Below are 18,892 nucleotides of genomic sequence, written 5' to 3'. Positions count from 1 at the left end.
TTTGCTATGCTAGAGTCCTGAACCAAGGAAGCTGATTGCACTGACTCGAATAGGCAGATCGGTGAACCGCGGTGACAAGGCTTGATCATGTGTTGAACCTACCTTAGTTGTTACACGTGTTCTGCTTACTCCACATTCCAGCGTACGTGCGAACATTGCTAGTATATGGAATCACTACTAAACCTGTGCGATCATTCTGCGGTTGGCGTACCATAGAGAGAAAGAAATACGAGAAGTGTGTATCGTCGTCGCTGGCTGATTTTTAGCACGTGCCTGTAAGGCCACACCAGGACGGCAATGATGGAAAATGAACTGCCGTTTTTTGGATCGCAACGCTCTGACACGGTGACCTAGTGGAAATCGGTCATATTGATTCAGTGGCGCATGCGACGGATATTCTTTTGGCGGTTCTACATTTGTTGAGTTGAGCGCCAGAGTAGAAAGGCATTTAATCAGTTCGAGCGCCAACGAAACAAAAAGCGAATTGCGAATTATGCGGTAGTGAACGTGCTTTTGATTCCGGTAACGTTAACATCCGCCCGGTCTGCGCTCGCTGCTACGAGACAATTGCGATATCGTCGTTATTTACTGGCTCTTTTGCCGTACAACCGAGCAGAGTTGAGTGCACATATCAGAGTTTATAACATTGCAAATTTCTTTGTACCCCAACTAAAGAGGTTCTTAAATTACAACCACTGGGTGTTGTATGGGAATGTGTAGAGTACTAAAAAAGACTCTTGTTTAAGTTTTTCTTTTAATTTTTCGCCATGCTCGCTGAACCGTCGATTCAAACTCGTCTCGAAAGCAAGCAAATAGTTTGAGGCAAACAGATTTCCAGCAAATTTCCAGCAGTTTGAAGTTGGAGACCATTCGAGCAGATCATTCTCCGCTGTTTTTTGTTTTCTTTCTGCGGTTCGTTAAATAATTTTTGCTGGTAAGTCGTGAATAAAGTGGTTTTATTGCATTAACGAACGTTCGCTACATTTGCCCGCTTCTATATTACAGCCCAAAAATGTCTAAAGCCGCGGGTCGTTTGAAAACTATGAAGAAAACCTTCGACAAAATCAACCACACGAGCAAACTCCGAACCAACATACCGGCCGGGATGGCGGTCGCCGGTCCTCCTCTAGGCCCTATGTTGGGACAGCGGGGCATAAACATCGCGACTTTCTGCAAGGATTTCAACGAACGAACAAAGGACATAAAGGAGGGCATTCCACTTCCGTGCCGAGTGGCCGTCACATCCGACCGTGCGTACGAATTGGCCATTCACTCTCCTCCGGCAACGTTTTTACTGAAACAAGCGGCCGGCATCCAGCGGGGAGCGATGAGTCCTGGCAAAGAGGTGGCCGGCAAGATTACGCGGAAACATTTGTATGAAATAGCACAAATCAAACTGCAAGATCCACCCAACGCTCTGCTGTCCTTAGAGCATATGTGCAAAGCATTGGTAGGAGTGGCCCGTACCTGCGGTATCGAAATAGTGAACGAGCTCGACCCAGCGGAGTACCAACAGTTCCTCGACGATCGGAAACAGATTGTAGAAGAACAACGCAAGGAGTTACAAGAAAAACGAGAAGCACGTATGCTGCGCGTTGGTTAGATGAATTTATTGGAAGGAGCTGTAGCAATAAAATATAACGTTACGTAGCGAAATCGAGCTTTTTCCTGTCCTTGGCCGATATTTTCTTCCTGCGCTTGTCGATGTGTTTCGCCAGTTTACCGTCTTCCTTGAGCTTATCGTATTGTTGTACCAAATCGCGGGCCTTTTTGGTGCTCTTGCGTTCGTAGAACGGTCGTTTTCCCTCACTGATTGCCTGTCGTGCTTGCTTCTTTTCCTGCATTCGTGTCTCATCCAGCTGCTTCTGCTTGGCGTACTCTCGGACTTGGTTCTCCGTCCGACGCATCACGAATTTAATCTTTTCCGCTTCTTCCGGATCTTCCGTAGCGTGTAGTTTGTTTTCCAATTTCTTCAGCTCCTTCGTGCGCAGATCATTAATAAAACCATAGTCCTGACGGAACTTGCGGCCACTGAAGTACCCTTGCTTGGGATCGAAGCGGGGATCTCTAGGTCGTTGTTGCGCCGATTCGTCGTTGTTGCCTCGTCTTACTTTCGCAAAAGCAGGCGTTTTCCGTCGCGAGCTTATCTCCTCTGGGCCACTATCGTCATCGTCGGACTCACTGGAGGTTTGCTCTTGCTCGGTTTTTCGCTTTTTTGTATCCTTTTCTGCATCCACAGATTTCTTTTTGCTTACAGTCTTCCCAAAAATTGCTTCATTGTAAACGCGGGTTCCCAGTTTCTTCTGCAGTTTCAGCAAATCTTCAAAGGGTATTTCTTTGAACTCTTTATCCGCGAGTTTGGGCTACAACAAAACCGTGTTTTAAGTGTCCGTTTCTTCAACCAACGATCGTCCACGAGAACTTACCACATCGTCCTCCTCCTCATCCTCGTCGTCTTCGGCGCTGGTTTCATCGTCGACGACAGATTCTTCCTCGGACTGCTCGGAATGCTCTTGTTCAGATTGATCATCCGAAGAATCCATGCCGATATTCGATTATATTCAGCGAGAAATAGGAATTTTCGATATTTTTTGATGAAAACGTGCGCAACATAAACTTCAGTTGACAGTGGCGGGGGTAGGACACTATGCCACCCACATAAACATTCAACACAGCTCTGCAACGGTGTCGGAATGAGACTGAACGTATAGAGCAAGGGCGCCGTAAGCTTACCGTTGCAGTGCTAAACATGCACCAGAATTCGGTCGACCAGCTTGCACAAGAAGGAGCGCGTTTTAGTAGTTTGCTTGAGCGTTATCGTGTCGTTGTCCGGAAGGGAGTGTTTTTCTCTTCCTCTCGTAATACACACATTTTCCTCGTAGTGGCTCCTCTCTGTTCTGTTCCATTGTTTCGCTGCTGGAAGAAGATTGTTGATCATTGTTTTGCTGCATCCGCGAAAGCAATGCGCAGACAAACCGCAGCTCCCAGCAGCTACGAGGAGAGTCCGTTCTATGCCTTCGTCGTTCGATGGTCAGCATCCGCGGTCCGTAGCAGAGCAGTGTAGCAGTAGCAGATACTAGAGGCCAGCCACCGCACTAGTGATTACCCGTCGTCGTGTGTCCTGATTGTATCATCGAACCCCCGGGGTAGATGTCCGGCGGGAGTATTTATGTAGTGACATTCGGTTCGTTTCGCAACGGAACACTTTCCGTTTGGTGCCGTAGTTTTCTCTGACCTGTGGGGAATGTTACCAGCAGCAGTCCCGAGTGTAGTGCCATAGAGCAGCTTAACGTCTCGTTGTAGTTCCTTTCGTGCGTCTTTTTGCTGTCGCAGGTGGCGGCATCGTGTAGTAGTAGTTCTTAAAGCAAATGGTTCTCGCGTTTGGTGTAGTGTAGATATTGGCCGGGTTTATTTGTAGACGGCCCCACAATAGTTCACGAGTAGAAACGGCCATCTAGTATTCTCGTTGTTTGCTTTGTTGGGAGAGCAGCGCTTATCGAAGCGTGCCTTGACGGAATAAGTTTACCGTGCATAGTAGTTCGTGCAGAGTGGTGCGCAGATCACATCCGAATCCGTCGGTCGATGCTACGCCAGGGTGGCTGAACAGCGTCGTGGGTCGGGTGAACCAAGAAGTATTCGCAAGCATAAAGGAGCACACCGTCGAAGGACCATCATTCCTTGGGCCTGAATCTCGCCGCTGGAACCGATGGTCCGAAATAAATATACGCTCACAACGGCTGGCAAATCGCCGAGTAAGAAATCGCGCACCAGCAGCATCAGCAAGCAGCACGAGCACAATTGCAACGACGACGGCGAAACCGGCAATCTGGCAGAAAGCGGGAGCAGTAGCAGCAGTAGCAGCAGTGCCGAAGCCAGCGACCCCACCACGGCCAAGCGATGTGACAGTGGCTCGGTGCACAAGCAGAATCTTTACATCATTTCGTTCCCCGTTATCTTTGTGTTCAACATTTTGCGCTCGCTGCTGTACCAGCTCTTCGTGATCTTTCGCTACGTGTACAACTTCACTAGCAAGGTCGTGTACAGGCCGGTACGGAAAGAGTGTGGCCTCGAAATCGTGATCAACACCGACGGTTCCGGGCACCATCATCACCATCACCATCATCACCATAGCAACCATACGTCGGTGGCTGGTCAGCATTCACAGCAGCAGCAGCAGCAGTACAGTCCTTTGCAGCAACCACCATTCCAGCAACAGCAGCAGCAACCACAACAAGCGCAGGAAGATTTACCCCAACAGCAGGCACATCCCCTGCAGTGTTCCCACAGCGGTACACTAGTGAGTGGGGGCGAGGGTCGCGAAATGTCCATCCAGCGTTCGGCAAGCGGGAGTCAGGTGGGTCCGGGCGATCCCCTGCTCGCCAAACAGAAGCATCATCATCGACGTGCCTTCGAGTACATCTCGAAAGCGCTAAAAATCGACGAAGATAATGAAGGTGGGTACACTCTAATTGAAGTAGCACCGTTTTGGGATAGGGCAGTGCTCTTGAAGTCGTTCGAACACCAATTGTTGCGCTTGTGTGAATTCATAAAGGACGTTTTTTGCGTCTTCGTTACGAAATACCAGTCGATTGCTTGGATTGGATCAAGAAAATCTACATTCTGGAAGGAAAAAGAAAGAATCGAATCAATCCTCCTTCTACTCTTCAACAAAATCCAATTTCTCTCGTTGCTCATTGCAATTCCCGTGGCTACGTGACTCTAAAATTGACTGGAAATTTATTTCCCCGGGAAATGTCATCGAAATGATGGTTTGTTTCACTTTTCACATTTCAAAGCATTTTTGTGAATATCGAGCGAGTCTATCCATGGGCTCTGGCTAAACGCGAGCGCCTGGTGGTGGTCATCAAACAGCTCAAGCAGACCATTCCACTACCACGTGGAGAGTGATAAATTTCCTTCCACTACCCTTTTCGATCGTCTTTTTTTTTGTCGAGAAAATTGAAACAGTGCTCTTTTGTCGTCTGCTTTGTTGGGTAAGCTGTATTGTACACGAAAGCTGCGAAAAGGTAGTAATCCCTCCCAGACATTGGCGAAAAACGTACCCTAGGGCGGTTTCTTTGTTGCAGGACGCGCAAATACTTCTCATGCTGCTAGTCTAAACCGCAGAACACTGCACGGAGGAACGAGTACGCTTGTCTGTGCAGCGCATGAAGCATAACGTGCCACTTTAAGGCGCCAACTCCGAGCTTCACCCTTTTCGCGATTCTGTAGTCGGCAAGAACTGGAATGGTGAGGCTATAGTGGAATGAAACGTCTTAATTTTCGACCATTTTACTCATTTTTTGCCACACGCCATCCCGTCTGGAGGACGCGCAATGGAAGTTTTCGAAAAGCTCGTTACTTCTGGCGCCGCATGCCTTTTCTAGTCGCGAAGGTGAGAAATGAACGATACCACTGCAAACAGAGCTTGGCATCAGCTGCTCAAGGTAAACCACCGTCCACCATTCTCCAAATATCGTCGACACCGACCGAGGTCATTCACTTGGTGGCCTTAAGGTGCGAATCAGCCAGACTCATAGCAGCACCAGTGAAGGACGATGAGTCATTCGCGAAATTTCAAACCAAACCATCGTTCGTAACGCTAGAGCGCTAGTCCTGATTTAGCAATTACGCACACTTGGACCATATTGCGTTCCTTCTTTTAGCATATAATTGATGGAAATTATGTTTGCAAATGATTTTAAGCCTACTAACGAATTAAGGACCAACTCATTATCGTGTCCTTGTACTCCATTTCCAGTTCCGCCACATGTTAAAATATGCCTTCTTCATAGTGACCTACACGCCAGCCTTTGTTCGGTTTGCTTCGGTTCCGGTGTGTACGGAACAGGTGCCGGTGCATGTCAATGTCACTCCGATGCCCAGCGTATGGCATAGACGACTCGCTACATAACCTATCCCAACATTAGTGCTACTGAGCGGAGGGAGCGGCGGTTACTTTGTGGGTGGAAAAAGGCTTAATTTGGGTTGGGTACACCGGTAAAAATCGATGCATCCAGACGAACAGACATGAATAATTGAATTGTAAGTGCTAATCACACAGACGGGTGGGGTTGCTAGGCGTACATTCTATGTTTGCTAGTTTAAAGCGTCTCAACATTAAATAGTTCACGTAAGTTTGAAATGAAACATCCTATTGTATTAGTTCAATGAACTATATGTATTAGAATATGTAGAGTAGCGAGACAAACAAGGACAGACAATTATTGTTTTAAAACAAATACAGAGTTTGAACTGAACGCTTCGCGGGAAGCGAAACAAAATAATGCACGGTAATCGATTCACTATCCATTTAGCCGTGACAGTGGCGGAAGTAACGCCTAGCATATGCAGCGCGTCGCGCATAGCACCTCAATAACGGAACTGCCGCATCCATTGATTCACGAGCAGAGATTACAATGCTGCCAGTCGCCGGGCCTGCATCACGTGCCAGGGGTGGTGCAAATGTTGGTAAACGCGATGATCGAATGGTTCGATTTTCTCGACGCCACTCTAACAAAAACTAAAGCGCACACCGGTTACTAAACTAGCCGCGATGGCCGTTCGAGGCGCTAACACGGTTGACCGGGAGGCATGTTCTACGTGCTGTGCTCTTTCCGGTTCAGAACAAGGTGCTAACGGGGTGCCCGGAAGAAGGGCGCACGGCGTTAACGCAGCAAGAGACCGTACCGCAGGGAGACGCTACAGCCAAACGGTGCTACGATTATTATGTTGACGGGTTCGCAACGTGGCTCCGCATGTCCAGCTGCTCTGGTCGCCGCCAGCAGTGGTCGTTTACGAATCGATCGACATTCTTACGGAACCGTACATGTGTACGAGACGTCCAGCGTCCGTCAAGAATGGGGCCAAGTGAGTTTTACTTGGGGAAAAAAGAGAAGCAGAAAGGCATGCTTTCTGGCGTGGTGGCATCGTCGCCTTGATGCCGCGACTGGACACTAGTAAAAAGGATTAACCGTAATTCCTTGTGTTCCCTCTGCAATGCCTGCAATGTGAATATACGAATTTCAGGGCGTTCACATAAACAATTGTTTGCTGGATTGTAAAAGAACAAATGGCATTTCATTGTTTGAACGAATCAAATATTGTCTATCGTAAATCATACGACAATACATTCATAGGCTTTGCGTGGAAGGTGAAACGTTCTTTTGTCAGTCGACTTTACCGTAGATGGCAAGATAAATCGCTTGTTCGATCCCTCGCCATTCACCCATATTTATATCGCCGGTTGTAAATCTGCCCTCACCACCAACAACACAATATTGTGGCGTATCCTAGGAAACGGGCAGAGCCGCAGGATACAACCTGTTTGTTTTGTAAAGAGACGCCACGGGACAGCATCGTAAAATATATGTATATCACTCTGGCAACTTGCTGTAAGTTTAATCAATTTCGATCGTTGGACTATCGCCGGCAAAGCAACGACAGAAGGATAGAAGGAGCAACGAAAACGTAAAACCTTTCCTTAAGACAAAAGAGAACCGAAACAATTGTTTGTCTCGTGGTGTGTGGCTTGGAAAAAGGATCGTTGGCAACGAAGGTACTACCAAAGCTCGAGCATTCCAACCAGCTACTACACCTACGTGCAATGTGTGGCCCATATGAAGGATTGTGGACTGGCTCTCACCCATAAGCTCATGCAAGCTTCACTCAATGTCACGCTCCAGATTGAAGCAGCAAAGTGTTGTTGTGAAAAGCGCCTCTTTCTCGCCCCACTTCCTATTCCAGCGTTCCCGAGTTTTTCATCCCCAACCCCGGGACTTTCCGTCGAGGTGAGACGTCGCGACGACTTTAATGGGTCTGGAAAATTGAGCCTCCCTCCCGTCTACTTCATTGGGACCTCGCCGCCATGTAATGCTACTGGTACCGCCCGGTAAACGGGAGATTGCGTGCTATGCAACGGAGCCTTCGGAGCACGCTGGCAGCAACTATAATTTTCCATGTCTGGACACGGTGTACCAGGTAATGGTTTGTGCTGGGTATCCATCCTTCGCTGTGCATCATGATGCTCCGTTTCAATATTTGTTCCGTCGACCTATTTTCCTTCTCCCCGTCGCTTCCACGGCCGGATCCTTGGTGATCCGTTACGGTGGTTGGGCGCCGATATTAGATCAAGTGCATCCTTTGTCCCACCGGTGGGCAGGAATTGATGGACTGGAAATAAATGGTCGAAAGTACACACGAACAACCTGGTATGCGTGCTGTGGGCAGCGTCTGGGAATTCTCCGGAGGGGCAGGTTCCTGGTAAAAATAGCTGCGGTACGTTCGCAGCGATGACCACACGTGGACATGATGGTGGTATGGTGGTGTTGAATACTTATAAGTGTACTACAGATGATAAGCAAGCTACAAGACGTGTGGTCCATTGAGCGCTTCAATTGCAGATAACATAGATCGGAATGTTTGAATTTTTTTATGAAGTTTGTATCTATTTTTGCTTGAAGTCACATTAGTTAATGATAAATTGTTAATGGCTTGATAAATTATATGGCTATTACCTTTTCTATTGGTAGTAGAATCACATTATTTAACATTATCAATAATTTGTCCTTTCATTTGCAGCAAGCAAACATAATTATCCGTAGACCGAGCTTCCCATTCTAATCAAACAAACGGTAGCGTGGAGAAGATATTTGTAATGTATTAATCCGCAATTTAAATAGAAACGACAGCGAGGCAGTTGGGCTGCAAGCGCAAAGCAGAGCACCATAGAACCCATGAGTCAACAGAACACGTTCTAACATGCATCGTTCGTGAACGACGATTCCGAACCGCTCCGCTGGAACAAGTTTCCGCTTATGGATGTCACTTGTGCGCTTCGCTACAGCAAGACCATACGGTCCAGCTCTTATGGATTGGCGCTCCAGTGTGACTCAAACCCGGTGGCCCTCTTAGAATTACTCCCCCTTTGCTCGGAAGGAAATAACACATGGTTTTTGGGGGAAAGTTCATTCGCCAGGTGGCGTCATATTTTCGATTCTGCGCACACTTGTACCCAAAGCCCCCGGACACTAACCGATGCTTATCCCTGCTTGATGTTAGGCAGAATCGAAACTCACCATAACCTGGGGTCCAGTTTGGGAAGTGGAAAGATGTATTGCGTAAACAGTATTAAGGGGGTTCATAGCCAACGAGAGGATGATGGGGCGAAAACAAATTTTGCACCATTACTAAACCATATCGAATGGCGGCCGGTGCCCTATACTCAACTTGAATCGCTAATGAGTGTGGGCAGACCAATAGACCGAAGCGCCAACAGCCACCAATACCAACAGTTGGTGCTTTAATATGCGAATCGAATCGAGACCACACGATGCTCCTCCGATGGACCGGTGCAAATGGACCATTAATGCTCTGCAAACATCGGGTCCGGCACATCCCAATTCCTGGGGTCGTATGTGTCCACTCCACGGCCAGCACGGTTAGCTTCGTCGCCGTAAGCGGCTGTGCTCCCTAGTCAGTGGATGGATCAATCAATAAAACTTCGATCCAACAGAACATTGAATCACCATCCCTGAAGGGAAAGAACGGGTCCACCGAGAGTGACTTCACACGATACACACGGCACACGGCAAGGAAGTGTCCAAAGCAGTTACACAGTGCGGCTAGGATGGCGTTTCCTTTGGCATGCAGCTGGCATGGCTTCGCTCGGAACAAGGGCCGCACAACTACGGTACCCGCTTTGAATGCAGAGTTGGTCGGCTTGTTAGTGAGTTTTGTGCTTCAATAGCTCTTAGAATAGCTCTTCTCGTCTGTCTGACAATGACCTAACGTTTCCCTTTCGCCTGGAAAGGATTTTATTGCAACGTGGGTGCTGCACGTGCCGTAGCAGCAACACCAGCAGCAACAGCAGCAGCAGCAGCAGAAGGAGCAACAGCAGCAACAGCAGCAGAAGGAGCATCAGCTACAGCATCGCGCAAGGTCAACTGTAGAAGGCGAGCTCTTTGTGCTGTTTAAAACCAAAATATGCTTTCATCCTTTTTCCAACGAACAGTCCAGCTCCTCCAGGCAAATAATAATGCTCGCTGAGTCATCTTGCCCGGAAAATCCTGTGCTTCATTCCTCCCGGGTTGAATTGGATGAGCCTCAGAATGTCGGCCAAAGTAGTACACACCACAGCGCACAGTACCGAACGCGGGCGAGGGAACAAATTTTGCTCGCACGCTGTGAAACCATCCTTCACACTTTGGTTCGTCATTCTCATTGTCATGCTGCCTGCCGACAAACGGTAACGTCGTTGTCAGCAGCGGTCGTCGTCTTAGCGGTCCCATTTATTTAGCGAGCGAGAACGGGGGAAGGCGTAGAAGGGGTTCACATCGCGAGGATGCTGCCGGCGTAGCGCACCAGTATTGTCATAAAGTCCGTCCTGCCAACGGCAACAAGGACCGGATGTGACGTTCACGTTGGATGAAGCATTTCCGTAACACACTTTGGCGTAATGAGTGACTTCCTCGGAAGTGGCCGCTTAGCACGTTGTAAACCGGGCGATGGCGTGTGTGCGCTCAGCATTTTGCCAGCGGTGTGTGACAGGTGACAATGTTGCAAATAGAGTGTCAAAATAGTAAAATAAAATCGTCATTTGTGCGTCATTAAAGGACACGATTAAGCGGCTTTAAAGTGTGGCTTAAGGCGTGACAGAACGTATGATGATGTTTCGTTGAGCTTATTAAAACCTCTGTAATCTATAATAATCTATAATTTTGTGTAAAAATGCAGCGACGGAAATCTCGTCTAGATCGGTTTTTCGTACTAAGTCCATTACTTAAAACTCATTTAAAATGATAAAAAAATGATATACTACACTCTATGAAAACAAAACATCCTCTTTTGTGCATATCGAATGGTAAATCAGATTGTGTCTATTCCTTAAAATAATATGCAAAACTATCATGTTCATCGCAAGTCAATATGAACAGCAACCCAGCATCGTTATCTTTTATCGTGTTTTACATCAAAACTCAGAAAGTCAATAACAAAAAGCGGATATAACAAAAAACGGTGGTTGCAACTGAAAATGCAATACTTTAACCATCTATAATCCGCTTTATGCAATGCGCTCCGGAACACGTTTGCCACACCGATGGGTCCTTGTTATGCGGGAACCAGAGCTTCCTCAATCCCGCTCACCATTGTCGAATCCTGGCACAGTTGAGGTGTTGGCCGTGTAGAGAAATTATTTTTCAATTTGTGCTGTAAACAAGAAATTCAATTCATTCATAGAATACCCCTGGTGCACCTCCGATACGACAACACCAACCTCGTAGGTGATAATGAAATAGATAGTGTTAGGGTTTTGGTGGCAGACGACACCATATGTGGTGCGAGGCTTTGCTGACGGTCGCCGAAGTTGAATCTGATGCCAAAATAGTCATCCTATCCGGTAGCTGCCAAACGCGTTACCTCACAGCAGCAGCAGCACCTATACCAGTGCGCCTTATGATGCAAATTTGATTCTCCATACCTGAGCATGTTGGAGTGTCGCTCAAAGCGGAGCTTGGCGTAGAACCAGGAGATGGCAAGTGTCGTTTCGCTAACAGCAGGAAACAACAAACAAAGCATCGATAAGAAGAAAGCCGTCGGCACTCATCGCTTCTCCGTTTGCACATTCTGCAACATTATGTGCCGATTAAAGGTCATCCGAAAGGGAAACCTCGTTGAGGGTTCGATCATAGTTCGCTCGTTGGTGGTGGTCAGTGGTCGGGTTCTGCCAAACCGAGAAGCCAAAGCAATTAGACCAAGCGGACGGAGCGGCGGGGTGTCTGGCAACTTTGACGTGCAACAGTTGGTTTCCGAGGCGGCTAATCTTTATCGCTCCGGGAATTATGTTTTCTGTGGGTCATTATCGGTTTAATTGGTGCTCCGGCTGGCATTAGGATCCATATTTAATTGCTCTCTCTCTCTTCATCAGCTTCATCAATCATAATCTATTTGCCAGCACCTTCTTAACGATGAGATTGGCCAAAGATTCGATATTCGAAACGTTTGAATCCACGCGAAAAACTTGTTGTTTAGTAATCGTAATGCCAGTACCAACATCAACTCTATCTTCTTTATTCTTTGCCCTTTGTTTCCAGATCAAAAAGAGCTGGCCATTGAGCTGTACCGGAAGGGCATTCTCGAGTTGGAGCGTGGTATCGCCGTGGAATGCTGGGGTGGTCGGGGCGAGGTGTGGGAACGAGCGCAGCGACTGCATGATAAAATGCAGACCAACCTTTCGATGGCACGAGATCGGTTACACTTCCTCGGTAAGTACTCCTAATCCCCCATTCCACCAGCCACTAGTCGCCGGTGCAGGTCGCCGCACCTCCAGATGGAGGCGCCTGGTCACGACCTGGTGTGGACACGTGCTTGGCCATGCTTTACCTTCTCTCGTATTGATGTGGAACAAGTGTTGTGGTAACCCGATAGATGATAGATTAAGCACCCGAGTAAACATCATGTTATCATCCCTTTTTCCTTATCCACGGTTGTAATCAATCGATTTCTGTCAGTCTGTCCACCGCTTGGCCGCATTCTTTGCTATTATTTATCCTAAGTTGTTTGTTTTTACTTTTATTCCTTTTCACTTCGTCCTTTTCCCACCTCATTTCTCTTCCTACCCGTGTTCATCCCGGCTAGAGTGCATGTTGGCCGCGACACGGCTCGAGTTGATGAACGAAACAGAACAGACGACACGGAGTGAGAAAAATCAAAGCCACCGACATGCCGTGGTACGTCGGCAGAACACATTCACACTTAGCGATACGAACATGACCCTCGACGAGGCACAAACAGCCAACAACACCGGTCATAACCACTCATCGTCATCGTCGACCGTGCCATCATCTTCTGCATCCTCGGCGTCCTCGTCCCCATCGATCTTCGGCAGGTTCAAGCTTCCCCTGTTTATCCCATCCGCGCTGTCGGGAGCAAACACGGCTTATCAGGATCCTAGATCGAAGCAGTGTCGAGCCGCCGCTACCGAGAACAAGATAATATCATTTAATGAAAATTGCCCAACAACGTCACCGTCTGCGTCTAGAAGTGGCGGGACCACTCCGACCACGCCGACGGGAGGATGTACGGGCCTGACCGCGGATAAAACGGTGGGGACGAGGGCGACGGCGATGGCAGCACCACCGCAAACGATGTCCGTTAGGCAAACCAATCATGAAGGTAAGAAGTCTTTCCTCTCTCCGCGTGTCCTCCAGAGCACTCGGTGGCCAATGGTAGTGGATCTATTGCAGGCAGGGTAACTTGGGCCACATGAATCCAACGGATACGGTCGATTTACTCTCCAATTTTCCTTGTTCGCCGGGCCGGGGAGCCAATTAACAACTGGAAAATGGAAGCAGAAAAAGGTTACTAACGGGCATGTCCTTTGCGGTCGTTAGGAGGACGCGGTGCTACCTTTGTCGGATTCGTAAATTTTGTCCGAGATTTGAGGTATGAGATCCATTTTTCGGGAGGCTGATAGTGAACTGAGAAACTTTTGGCATAATGCCATTTGCAACCGAGCTGTGAATCATATTTACGTTAATGTGGAAGGTAATGTCGGGCCATCTAGTAGCATGGAGAAGGTCAAAGAGTGCTTTGATGGAAAACTGGTAGTCAGGTAAAGCTAATCAATTGCAATGTCAGATCGTTCCGAGATCAATAACCGAGGTGATCTGTAAAATGTGTAAAACATTTATCTAATAATTGAAATTCATAAATTTGAACAATGGATTAATGGATAAAATACCGTAATGGGTCTCAATAAGCTGACAAACACCGCCAAACGACGTCTTAGTTGTTAGTATGGCTTGTTAAAACGCTTATCTGGGAATCGGTTTTCACACTCACTGTATCCTCCAGACAATAATGTACCAGATTATTACCTTTTTGCATCGATAAAGCATTTATCAGCGAGTTTTTGACAACTACTGAATCTAACTTTCCCGCCAAAGATGCGTTTTTGTTTGAATAAAATTCAGCACAACGATTTGTTCCTTGATCTGATAGATTCGTAATCTTTCCCATTAGTAATACAGCTCCTGGGTAGATCAAATTGTTAGCTAGGGTGTTAGTTTGTTTAAGCTCATGTTAAACACGATAATGGGGTCCTTCCTATTTTTTTACTCACACCTTCTCACCGATAATACGGTACGAAAGCCGTAATTTCTTCGGTTCATTCAACTCGCCCCCCGAAGAGCTAACGCGCCCATTTTCCATCGTCCGTCGTCTCGTCTGTTTTTTTTTTAAGTTTGCCCGATTGTTTGTGGCTTCCTCCTAGCGCCTAGCCCGTCGGTATTGAGTTTCCTTTTACTAGGTCTCTGGCACTACATTTCCTGGTGTCCGTGTTTCCCATTCCTCTCCATTCCACGGACGCACGCTGCCTTGGTTTGTTGTTTATCCTTGGCAGAATGCAAGTTATTTCTCGTAGAAATGTTTGCTTTTTATTGCTTCAATCGTTTGTTTATCATTTTTGTTTTTTAATTCTTGCTTCGATTCGATGTACAATGAGTAACAGACAGTAGATTTAGTTGGAGCATTATTTCGCTATCGCGATGAACTCACGCTAAGCTGCATGCACATAGCAAGTCAGTCAGAAGAAAATTAAATTTCCGGCAAGAGTTTTTCAATCGCACGGAACGAAGAATTCATTAATTGGAAATGGTTCCAAGCCAAATTGAAATAGCTTCCGCAGTTGATGTGCTCTGTAATGCCACCGGCGATGCGGTGGTTTCCGGCTCAAGTTCGGGTCACATCCGTTAGCACGGTCCCGAGTCGTATCTCGAATGCGCATCCCTTAAAGCCTATCATCAGTGCCGTTTATCATCACTCGCTAATGTTATTTGTTGCTTCTTTCTTTCACACGAACGGGTCATCGGGCAGCATCGGGCCGGAAATTAACGGTTGGCTACAAGCGTCCTGGCAACCTAGGGATGATGAATAAATCGCAGACCCTTCCGCGCAGTATGGGCGGCAGCAGGACAACACCCACCGGCGGTACCGGCGCCATCGCCGGAGGACTCATGAATGGTGGTGGTACGACAGGAGCAGGATACGGTGCTGGGGCTACGACTGGCGGCGGCATGCCAAAGATTGTGCCAAAACCGGCCGCAACGCCCCCCGCCATTAGGCGCCAGTTTTCGGTTGGTGACGTAACCTGTGACTACGGGGCGACATGTGCGCCCCTTCCCACCGGTTTGGCCCTCATCCTCACTCATTCTCCTCTCTCTTCACTTTGTCTTTCCCATCGTAGATTCCTGGCGGTTCGCCAATTCGCAAGGCGGCTAACGGAAGCAAAGGTGGAGCCCCGGTACGTTCGAAAACGCCACTTAACGGTCAGCAACCGCAATCGACACAAACTGGTGCAGGGGCCCAGCAGCAGCAGCCAACGATTTCCGTAAAGGGCGTCGAACCGAAGTTGGTGCAGCTGATCATGGACGAGATCGTGGAAGGTGGAGCAAAGGTGGGCTGGCAGGATATTGCTGGGCAGGAGGTAGCTAAACAGGCACTGCAGGAGATGGTGATACTGCCTTCGATGCGCCCCGAACTGTTCACCGGTTTGCGAACACCCGCCAAAGGACTGCTTCTGTTCGGACCACCGGGGAACGGTAAAACGCTTCTCGCACGAGCCGTCGCGACGGAATGTTCGGCTACGTTTTTCAGCATATCGGCAGCCACATTGACTAGCAAGTACGTTGGTGAGGGTGAGAAGCTGGTACGCGCCTTATTTGCCGTCGCCCGGGAACTACAACCATCGATCATATTCATCGATGAAGTCGATTCGGTGCTGTCCGAGCGCAGTAGCAACGAGCATGAGGCTACGCGCCGGTTAAAAACCGAGTTCCTGGTGCAATTCGATGGTCTGCCGGCAAACTCGGAAGCCGATAAGATAGTGGTGATGGCGGCCACTAATCGGCCCCAAGAGCTCGATGAGGCCGCTTTGCGGCGGTTCCCAAAACGTGTTTACGTTACGCTGCCCGATCTCGATACCCGCGAGCTACTGTTGCGCCGATTGCTACAGAAACAGGGAAGCCCACTCGGTGACGGCGATCTACGGCGCCTCGCACTACTAACCGAGGGCTACTCCGGATCAGATCTGACGGCTTTGGCACGAGATGCCGCACTCGAACCGATCAGAGGTATGGGCAAACAAGAGACCGCAGAGAATGGGAAGCACGGTAAATAATAACTACTGTCCCTCTTTTTGTTTTACAGAGCTAAACGTGGAGGAGGTGAAAAATATGGACCCAACTAAACTGCGCAGCATCCGAGAGGATGACTTCCACAACTCGCTCAAACGTATCCGGCGCTCGGTCGCACCGCACAGCCTTGCGGCATACGAAAAGTGGTTGCAGGACTTTGGAGACGTTACACTGTAATGGAATGGTTACATGGTTGTACGCGGCGCGGGAGCGGTTCCCATCCCGGCAGCTCACGGAGAACGCACAAACCTCAAAACCACCCTCCCCTAGTGTACTAGTCGGTTCCACCTCAGGCTGTCGATGTGTGGACCGAACCTCTGAACATCAGAGACTCGTTGTAGATGTATTAATTACTGGTAATTGTATTTGATTTCATTTGTTGAAAAGATGAGTTCTTTGCTATGTGTGCGCTTGTCGCCAGCTTGCCGTCATTAGATTGCCGTTGGTTCAATGCTTCGAGTCGAGCAGAAGCTCGTCACCTTTGTTTTGCGAGCGTCAGGAAGACGAGCGGCAGAAATTTGCCGCTGGCGGTACAAAATAGGAGACTGTTATTGTGAAAATAATCTCTGTAAAATATAATTTTAGTTTGCTGTTCTTATATCTTTATTGCCTAGATTTGTTGTATATATTATCATCCTTTTTCTATTCGCTAGTTTACCTTACTGTATTCATTGCGTATGCATTTTTGTGATCAATGCTGGCACATCGATATACAGCTGCCCGCCACACTCCTGATGGGATACGAAAGGAATCACCTCGCGTTGGTAGAGGAACTATTGGGCGTGCAACAAAAGGTGCGGAGAAGACAAAACAAAAACAAAAGAGAAAAAAGAGAATCGGACAGATCGAGCGAATGGTTTTGGGATGATTTCACTTTACCAAGATAGCAATTTTTACTGTTTTACAATTATTTGCTACTTACTTCCAAACATCTAGCAGTATTTTGAAAAGAAAAGCTTTTTAATGAAAAACAAACAATTAGAAACTGAGAGAAAATGTTCAATACTTTTTTTTTTTCAAAAATAATCATACTGCAGCTGGCATTAATGAAGGTTGTGAATCATTCCCATTACCAGTTATTTTTTAGTTCAGCAACATAACATAACCACATCTAATGTATTGTTTATACTGAGGAAAATGATCTTGACACAATAGGCATCCGCCGCTTTGTGCTTCGACGAGAATTAAAAATCTTTGCACAAAAATTGAAATGAATGTTTCTTCGTTTAGTTTTCCAATAGTCAAGGAAATGGTTAATGCAAAAGCAATACGGCAAAAGCAAAAGCTTCAGCGCTGGCTTTATGTTTGGCAATCAATTGGATTAAAGAAAAGAAACATACACACAACAGAATGAGCCCATTTATAAATACAAAAACAAAACCGTTGCCTTGCTTCGAACAGAACAGCACACCCGTAGCGATGTTCTACCAAGCCACAACAAGACAAAGAGTGTAAATCAAAGCTAGAGACATTCGCTTAAATATGTGTGCCATGCGTGTCACCAGCCGCAATTGCTCACAACATCATCTCATACCATTTTGGAGTTTGTAATCAAACTATCATTGCCATCTTGAAAGTGCAGCCTTGTAATGTACAGTAGGAGTTAATGTACAACTGATAAACGGAATTCTATTATACATCGATGCAACAAAAATGCAATGCGCTAATGCGGTGAACACATGCCTGGAGCAATCGTACCGTTTTTTGAAAAGTAAGAAAAAGAAAAGGAAGACAAAGCATCATCAATGCAACAGCCAGCAGTAGGCAATTCTAAGCGATTAGAATTTTAATTGATTGATAAAAAAAATGCGCCCATCATATTGAGAGTAACGTGGACTCGCAGGCGGTCGTGCGAAATGCATGATTTAATCAAACGCTTAGCTATTTTTAAATCAATAATGGTATCCATGGGAATGGTAAGAGCAGGGAGTGTGCAGAGCCCTGCATAATTACACAGAATTTAAACAAATCAATGCTGCAATTGGCATACGTTACACACAATCTTCTTAGCGCTTCGTGTTGTACCACTAAACTTACTCCATTTTCAGCATCCAACGGTTTAAAGAGTAGAATTTCATGCGTTCGAACAGTCGGTGGTAACAATCAATCCCAAAGCCAACTAAATTGTAGGAGAAACGAGGTGCACCAGCTGTGTAGCGAAACAGCCGTATCAGATAGCGAGAAGATAGTCTCCAACGCAGGGTTTCTAACGAATATTTTACCATGTCCGGGATCTTCGTCTAGATATACTTTGTTTGCCCAGCTGTAATCAACAGACACACACACACACACACACACGCATTCCATCCGATTCGAATGACCGAGACATTAGGACATTGCGGAACATGGGAATCGAAGGAAGGAAAGAAGAAATGCAACGTTTTTAATTTTACAACCGCTAAGCACATTTAGACGAACAAAAGAAATACTATTGCTTTGTACTAAAAAAAAAAGCGCTGGACTGACTTTCTTCAGCTTATCGAAGAAGTGAAAACATGAACGAGAAACGGATAACAGTGAAGAGCTAGCGCTACTAAACTCTCGGCCATGGGAAATTACCGTGGTTAACATTTGTGAAAATGTGAAGGTGAAGGTCGAAAATAAATCCGCAGCAAACATGGAACAAATGAAACAAAACAAATCGTCCGTGAATTACGTTTTCTTTCAGAAGTAGGGGATAACATTTAAACTGTCAACTA

General features: G+C 47.0%; 3 protein-coding genes across 4 annotated transcripts; 2 read left to right on the top strand and 1 right to left on the bottom strand.

Moving 5' to 3' along the window:
- The first annotated feature begins 819 nt into the window (after positions 1-819).
- LOC125948354 (39S ribosomal protein L11, mitochondrial) lies at positions 820-1,603 on the top strand. Its single transcript, XM_049674319.1, has 2 exons — positions 820-934; positions 1,006-1,603. Exon 2 carries the CDS (start codon positions 1,013-1,015, stop codon positions 1,601-1,603), a length of 591 nt encoding a protein of 196 aa, XP_049530276.1. The 5' UTR covers positions 820-934; positions 1,006-1,012.
- LOC125948353 (ribosomal RNA processing protein 36 homolog) lies at positions 1,562-2,611 on the bottom strand. Its single transcript, XM_049674318.1, has 2 exons — positions 2,427-2,611; positions 1,562-2,363 (listed from the first exon to the last, which is right to left on the bottom strand). Exons 1-2 carry the CDS (start codon positions 2,541-2,543, stop codon positions 1,644-1,646), a joined length of 837 nt encoding a protein of 278 aa, XP_049530275.1. The 5' UTR covers positions 2,544-2,611; the 3' UTR covers positions 1,562-1,643.
- Positions 2,612-2,816: 205 nt separating this feature from the next.
- On the top strand, positions 2,817-18,892 carry LOC125948347 (spastin). 2 transcript variants are annotated; one of them, XM_049674305.1, is made up of 6 exons: positions 2,817-4,454; positions 12,093-12,263; positions 12,637-13,173; positions 14,875-15,134; positions 15,245-16,130; positions 16,207-18,892. In XM_049674305.1, the coding sequence occupies exons 1-6, from the start codon at positions 3,707-3,709 to the stop codon at positions 16,368-16,370; spliced, it is 2,766 nt and encodes a 921-aa protein (XP_049530262.1). In that variant the 5' UTR covers positions 2,817-3,706; the 3' UTR covers positions 16,371-18,892. The 2 variants fall into 2 exon arrangements, with proteins under 2 accessions (XP_049530262.1, XP_049530263.1); XM_049674306.1 differs by lacking the exon at positions 12,637-13,173 and having other exon boundaries at positions 16,207-18,891.

This window comes from Anopheles darlingi, chromosome 2 (genome assembly GCF_943734745.1).
Source record: "Anopheles darlingi chromosome 2, idAnoDarlMG_H_01, whole genome shotgun sequence".
Classification (NCBI taxonomy): domain Eukaryota; kingdom Metazoa; phylum Arthropoda; class Insecta; order Diptera; family Culicidae; genus Anopheles; species Anopheles darlingi.
This window is presented reverse-complemented; position numbering and strand designations above follow the sequence as displayed.

Coding starts and splice junctions, on each gene's coding strand:
- LOC125948354 (XM_049674319.1), top strand. CDS start 1,013: ATGTCTAAAGCCGCGGGTCGTTTGAAAACTATGAAGAAAACCTTCGAC.
- LOC125948347 (XM_049674305.1), top strand. CDS start 3,707: ATGGTCCGAAATAAATATACGCTCACAACGGCTGGCAAATCGCCGAGT. Junction 12,264..12,636: donor AGATCGGTTACACTTCCTCG/GTAAGTACTCCT, acceptor CATCCCGGCTAG/AGTGCATGTTGGCCGCGACA. Junction 15,135..15,244: donor CCATTAGGCGCCAGTTTTCG/GTTGGTGACGTA, acceptor TTCCCATCGTAG/ATTCCTGGCGGTTCGCCAAT.
- LOC125948353 (XM_049674318.1), bottom strand. CDS start 2,543: ATGGATTCTTCGGATGATCAATCTGAACAAGAGCATTCCGAGCAGTCC. Junction 2,364..2,426: donor ATGAGGAGGAGGACGATGTG/GTAAGTTCTCGT, acceptor GTTTTGTTGTAG/CCCAAACTCGCGGATAAAGA.